Raw genomic sequence first — 7316 nt, forward strand, 5'->3', positions numbered from 1 at the left:
AGTGATTTAATTGATGTCAATCCAAACTTGTTTCTCATCTCTTGGAACTTTACTCTTTTCAAGGCTTTGGTTAAGATGTTAGCCTTTTGATCATTAGTATTGCAATGCTCTATCTTTATCTTGTCTTTCATTACTTGATCTCTTAGAAAGGGGAATCTTGTTTCTATGTGTTTGCTCCTTCCGTGAACACTTGGGTGTCTTGCTAGATCTATTGTTGATTTGTTGTTTATCTTCAACTCCACTGCTTCAACATTCTTCAGTCCCAATTATGTCAATAGTTCATCCAGCCATAAAGTTTGACAAGCTCCCATTGATGCAACCACATATTCAGCTTCACAAGTGGAGAATGTCACTAAGCTTTGCTTCTTTGAACACCATGAGAATGGTGATTTATTGATCATAAACACAGCTCGTGGTATTCTTTTTTTATCATCTTTGTCTCCACACCAGTCAACATCAGTAAAGCCAACAAGTTCAGCATCACCTTCATTCGATTTTGTGGCATACAGTAGGCCATAGTCATTGGTTTCCTTAATGTATCTCAAAATCCTTTTTGCTTCCATGTAGTGAGATGTCTTTGGCTTCTCCATGTATCTACTAATCAGTCCAACACTATATGCAATATTTGGCCTTGTGTTGCAAAAATACCTCAATGGTCCTCATTGCCTTCCTTGGACAATACCAGCCCTGCTCCTGATGGGGTACTAGTTCCATTGCAATCTAGCATATTAAATCTCTTTAATACATCATTAGCATACTTCTTTTGATGCACAAAAAATTCCATTTTTTGTTTTGTTTCAAACTCAATGCCAAGGAAATATGACAGCATGCCCAGATAAATCATCTCAAACTCCTTCTCTATTTTGATTTTGAACTTCTGAATTTGTGTTTCATCACTGCTAGTCAATAATAGATCATCAACAAAAAAGCATATCAATAGTACATATGTTGTTGATGTCTTTTTGACATAAATTCCATGTTCATTCACACACTTTTCAAACTACTGCTCTATGAGGAATATGTCAATCCTCTCGTTTTAGGCCCTAGGAGCTTGTTTCAGGCCATATAAAGCTTTCTTTAGTTTGTATACATGATCTTATTGGCTCATTTTCACATATTCTGGTGGCTGCTTCACGTATACTTCTTCTTCTAGTGATCCATTAAGGAATGTCGATTTGACATCTAGTTGATGCATGGACCAGCCTTTGTAACTAGCCATTGATACTACCAGCCTCATTGTTTCAATTCTAGCTTCAGGGACAAACACTTCATCATTGTCTAGTCCATGTCTCTATAGGAATCCCTTTGCTAGAGGTATGGTCTTGTACTTGACAATCTGTCCATCAGGCTTCAATTTTATTTTATAGACTCATTTCACATCAATTGGTCTTTTGTGCACTAGCAGGGTCATCAGCTCCTATGTCTTGTTCTTTTCTATGGCTTTGAGCTCTTCCTCCATTGCTAATCTCCATTTAGGATCATTCAAGGCCTCATCATCATTACTGGTTCTAATTCATCCAACAAAGCAAAATGTATTAATTCTCTATCTGCATTAATGGTTGAGTTAGATATTACTTCATATGGATTCAATCTAACTGAAGGTTGCCTGACCCTTTCAAATCTTCTCACAAGTTCAGAAGTTGGCTGACTTGTTGTTCCCACTGGATGGCTCTCATCCAGTTTCACTACTACTACTTTGTTGGCTAGATGGCTTTCATCCAGTTTCACTACTATTGCTCTGCTGGCAAGACTGATTGAGTTGGTTGTCTGTTTGGGCTAGTTGCACTGCTCGAGATGGCTTCACTCAACTTCCAGTCCCATCATATTGATTCATCCACCAGTATGCCCCTGCTTATCACCACCTTGTTCTTATTTGGACCATATAGCTTGTAAGCCCTAGTTGAATCATGACCCATCAACACCATTTGTTCAGCCTTTTCATCAAGTTTCCTCTTGTTTTGGACTGGCACATGTCTGAAGCATAATGAGCCAAACACTCTTAGATGATTTACAACTGGCTTTCTTCTAGTCCAGGCATCTTCAGGTGCCCTAGTGCCCTTTCTTTTGGTCGAGCACCTATTCAAGAAGTACACTGCAACTGATAATGCTTCTCCTTTCAAAGTTGTTTGAATCCATATTTTGCTGGATGTAAAACAATGTCTTGCAATCATTTTTCTTGCAATCTTTGAATGTGACCTGCTGTCTTTCTATAGGATTCACACCTATTTGCTCATAGCCATCTTGCACAATCTCAAACACTTATTGAGCTCCCAACAATGACCTCATATATGCAGATCACTCTCACAATTCTTCCCATCAAGGACTGACATATTCGATAGAAAACCTCCTCCATTCATGACTTCTTTTTCTGTCTTTCACTCACATTTGTGTTTTCCAATTTTGAACCCCTCACACTTTTTCACTCGTGTTTCCCTTAGATTAGAACCCAAGCTCTTGATACCAATTGTTAGAACATATTGTATAACTAAGAGGAATTGAAATTGAGAAGAAGAGAGTAAAACGTAAATGTTCTAGTAAACAAGATTGATTAATCACTTACCAATAATGTTCTTAGTATTAGAAATTTATATCAATCAGTTTACTCACTAACTACTACAACAAACTTAACTAACTTCTAACTATATTTTAACTTTCCTAATTGATTACAAATCGCTTTCAATTACATTTACCAGTAACTTCCTAAGTCTACACTCATATATACTCAACTTCAAGGCACGATAAACCTTAAAAAAAATAAACTTAAATAATACTACTTGTTAAATATTAAATAATAATAATAATAATAATAATTATTATTATTATTATTATTATTATTATTATTATAGAACCATGGAGAACAATAAAACTATATCTAATTTTATTTTTTAATTAAAATTAATGAATAAAGAACAATAAAACCACAAAGAACGATATAACTATACTTATAAAATCTGTATATGTTTTGTTTGGTTTGACATGAGTGAAGTTACTTATTTTCATGATGTCTGAAATTTTGAGGAAGAAACTTTTTAAGACGAATAATAATGTAATGTCTTTAATATTTTATTTCTATTCATTTTTTTTAGTTAAACATGTTCGTGTGTCTGATAAGTTGCTAAATTTAGTATTAGTGTATAGATGATAAAAGTTAATTTTTATATTAATGCTATTAATTCGTAGTATAACTTTTGATAAATAATTTATGTATTTTTGTATAATGGAATCTTTTGATTTTTGCAATTAGATTATTATTGTATTTTTGTTATTATTGAGATCTTTTTGTAGATAAACATTTTTATTGATCGAAACAATATACAATTTATAATTTATCTTTATTTATTTATTTTATTTCTACTTATTTGAATTTGAACATCCAAACATCACGGTCGCTTTTTGTCTAGTGATTTTTCAATTTATAATTAATATTTTTTTCGTTCCTACTCTATTCATTAGCCAATTTACTTCTACTAATAAGTAACGTGTTTTATTTAATTTTATATAAAATTTTATCAATTTTCATTTTAAGAATATTAGAATGTGAAATATTTTTATCAAATAAAAAAGATTTGAGACTTTTTTATTAAATATTTTATTTTTATTTTTCAGATAGGCCTAAAACACTTTGTTTTAGTAGCTTTGCTCTTCTTTAATTCATAGTACAATGATATTGACATAAGATCAATAATAAAAATTATATAATCAATTAATATATCACAACATAATTTCTAATAATAAAACTTCACATATGAATTATTTAATCAATATGTTACAATTTTAATTATATATTTATCGATTTATAAAATTTAAAATCTAAGTTAACCGAGGCATTTGAAAGGACCAATTTATCTATTATTTTAATATGAAATATAATTCTTATGGTTTATTTAGAACAAACTTAAAGAATATAATTAATTAGGTCCGCGTTCAAAGGTTTTTTCACTTAAAGGTAAAAGAAGGTTTTTTCACTATGTAATATTCAACCAATATAACGCAAACACACTGTTGTGTTGGTGGCGTTATCAATGTTACATTAATTATCGGATTTTGACTCTTACTGAGTAACTAATCTTCTATGCCGAGTAATAAGCAAATTTTACGTCATATAAACCCGACTGTCAGTACATTATGTAATGTTTCCGTTATATTTACTTTCTTTTTTTAATCTTTTATTGTTGTCCAATTAATTTATGCTTCAATCTCACTCTTTTTAATATTGTTCTTTCCACGATGTACCTTTTCCTTTGTCCGTGATTCGGCCATAACCAAAGGGACAATAGCAAAACAAAAAAAACACCCAAAAAGTGATCAATTAAAAAATAATATAAAACATAGAAAAAATTTAATCATGATCGAAATGTTTATGATGTAAAAACTGAATTAAATTGAATCAAATTTACTGCAATTATAAATATCAATTAATTTAATGTTTTGAACATGATTTTAGTTAAAATAAATTTCAAATTAGTTCTTAAAAAAAAATTAGAATTCTTTCAAAAAGAAAATATCAATTTTCTTTTTAAAAATAAATATAAAAAATAATTCATAAATTATTTAATTAATTTTGTTTTTTTTAATGCAAAGGGGAATGAGAATTTAGCCAAAACAAAAATACCTATGTACCTTTTAAATAGGTATCCAATTTAGTAGTGAAGGAAAGAGTCATAAATTGTATTAAAAGCTAGATAGTGAGTGGATTCAATCCAACTCCAAAACAAACCACTTATATTTATAAGGCAGAGCTGAGTATTGAGCAGTAACAACCACCACTAACAACTTTGTGCTTTTTGTTCTAACTTCAATAAGCAAAAGTGTTGGTACTTTTCAAGTGTGAGCACAAAAGAGAATTTTGATAAGGTTCAGTTGAGATCTGGGCTGTTTGTTTGTGGAAGGAAGGGATTATTAAAATGGGGAATGTGGGAATACTTTGGGTTTGTTTTGTGCTTTTGATGGCAATTCAAGCAATGGAGGTTCCTAAAGCTGCACCAGTGGATCCAATTTCAGGTACTTTTCGTTCGTCAATGCCATTGTTACTTTACTCATTTTTATTTATTTATTATTTTATTTTATTTCTCTTATTGCTTTCTTGGAGATTGCCGTTTGTTTTTGTTGTGTTCTGTTCTTCGTTTAGATACGGGGATAAAAATGAAAAATGGGGCATATGCCTCACGGGGTGTTGTTAGGTGAAAAAATTATAGGTAGAGAATACGGCTATTATACATAAATAGTTGAACGAACGGTGGTGTATCGGAGTTTAGTACATTGGTGATATAATCGATGTCTTAACATGTTAATTATTGTGTATATATATATTTTAAGAGTTTTAACACCCTTGTTCAACTTCAAACTTTGAGTCAAAAAAAAAAAAAAAACTTTAAATTGAATCCGTGACCCCTAGTTTAACTAAAAGATATTCACGCAATTCCAATCGAACTTAAACTTTTTGCAAACGAAATAATTCCAACCAAACGAAATAATTGTCATTTAAATTTTTTGCAAATTTATTAAAAAATAAAATAATTAAAAAAAGGAGAAATCGTTTTATTAAACTATTTATTTTAGTTATTAATGGATTTTTCATTATTATTAATACAAAATATAATAATATTTTTAAATTTATATATATAATAATAATTGAAAAATAATAAAAAAAAAGTTAAAGTTATATTAAAAATTATAAATAACATTTAACGATTTTTTGTTTAAGTTCACATAAGATGAGACGGAGAGTGTAGATTGCTTTTTTAATTATTTTGTAATTGTTTTTTGGTCTGTTTGTAATTTTTATAATAAAGGGGATAGATAATAGGATCCCATGAGTGGCTCACACAGTTCCATAACAAATAATTACATATCTTGTATTATTTTATTTTATTTTTTAAAACATACCTCCAGATTTGTTTTGTTGTAAATCGATGACAATACTTTTCAATTTATCACGTTGTTTCTCGCAAATATATGAATATGGTGAGATATCATTGAGTATCTATGCAGAATTATTTGATAGTTATTTTATACTACCATTATGGAAAATGCTAAATATTATGATAAAAAAAGTAACAATCAAAAACAAGAAAGTATATGTGTTCTATTATAATAATTAGTTTGACTATTTCAATTTATTGTCTTAATATATGATTAGCAGGAACTTGTAAATTTCACAAATTCACTAATTAGCTTAGATGGTTGAAATAGATAGGGATGACAATATAATCTGCCGAGTATCCACTTAAATCTATTCTGATTTAGATGGAGAAAATTCTTGTGATTAGGCGTGGGTGTAAATTTTTTCTGAAATTAAAATTCGGGGATGAGTTTTGGGGAGTTGATATTGTCATTTTATAATTATATATATATTCAATGTATTTAATATTTTTTTAATATTAAAAATTACTTCCAATAGAAAATATAATTTTAATATTTTTTAATTTTATTATTGGTATAATAATAATTATTTTATTATATTAATTATAATAAATATAATTTTTAAATTTATTATTTTATATATATGAATGGTGCGGGTGCAGACGGAGAAATTCGAACCCCATCGCGAACGAGGATTATTAAACATAACTAGTCATTTTATTATAGTAGTTAGATATTGGTTTATTTTGTATCTTTATTTTTCCCTTTTCTCTAAGTAGCTAGTTTGTTAGCTTCCCTTCATTTATGTTTTTCCCTTCTAGTTCATTCTCTTCATATAAAAGAGATAATATATTTTCCTTTGTAATTTTCAAGCAAGTGATTCTAATGAATAAAAGAGGTATTACTCACAAATGTTCTCTTTGAATATGATTTCACTAACATGGTATCAATAGCAAATCCATAGTGATTTCTCATTCATCTTCTTTCTTTTGATATGTTTGTTCATTTGTGCCTCTAATTCTACATTCCTCCACGACATTTTTTTTTTCTTTCTGTTTTGCGATGGAATTGGATACGGATAACTTTTCTTCTTCTACATCTGATGATCAATCTCAAATTCATCACCAAACCAAAGAAATCTTCAAATCGAAATCGAAGTTATCAACATGATATGCTCATTCCCTACTTCATGCACCCAAGTGATAATCTGGGCCTTGCACTCGTCTCTCTGCCGCTTAATAACATTAACTTCCACACCTGATCTCATGCCATGCCCGTTGCTCTTCGATCCAAGAACAAGTCTGGGTTCGTTCTTGGAACCCTAAATCACCCTTCAAACTCTAGTCGACTTTCTATTGCTTGGGATCGATGTAACACTATAGTCATGTCATGAATTGCCAACTATCTTGATCCGAGAATTGTCCAGAGTATCATGTGGATGGAATCTCCTGCTG

General features: G+C 30.0%; 2 protein-coding genes across 3 annotated transcripts in view; one reads left to right on the plus strand and one right to left on the minus strand.

Moving 5' to 3' along the window:
- Positions 1 to 266: 266 nt before the first annotated feature.
- On the minus strand, positions 267 to 590 carry LOC140918902 (secreted RxLR effector protein 161-like). Its single transcript, XM_073363855.1, has one exon. It carries the CDS (start codon positions 588 to 590, stop codon positions 267 to 269), a length of 324 nt encoding a protein of 107 aa, XP_073219956.1.
- Positions 591 to 4630: 4040 nt separating this feature from the next.
- Positions 4631 to 7316, plus strand: part of LOC101490214 (hypothetical protein At1g04090-like) — a 12531-nt gene continuing 9845 nt past the window's right edge. The window contains exon 1 of one of the 2 annotated variants that reach the window (XM_073370805.1): positions 4631 to 5001. Coding sequence is in view for 1 of the 2 variants with exons in the window: in XM_073370797.1 (XP_073226898.1) it covers positions 4905 to 5001 (97 nt within the window). In the remaining variant the exon portion in view is untranslated. The remainder of the gene's footprint in view (positions 5002 to 7316) is intronic. The other variant, XM_073370797.1, reaches the window with a different exon arrangement.

Source organism: Cicer arietinum, chromosome 1, assembly GCF_000331145.2.
Source record: "Cicer arietinum cultivar CDC Frontier isolate Library 1 chromosome 1, Cicar.CDCFrontier_v2.0, whole genome shotgun sequence".
Classification (NCBI taxonomy): domain Eukaryota; kingdom Viridiplantae; phylum Streptophyta; class Magnoliopsida; order Fabales; family Fabaceae; genus Cicer; species Cicer arietinum.

What these genes read in the sequence shown, in the direction of transcription:
- LOC140918902 (XM_073363855.1), bottom strand. Translation starts at nt 590, where the DNA reads ATGGAGAAGCCAAAGACATCTCACTACATGGAAGCAAAAAGGATTTTG.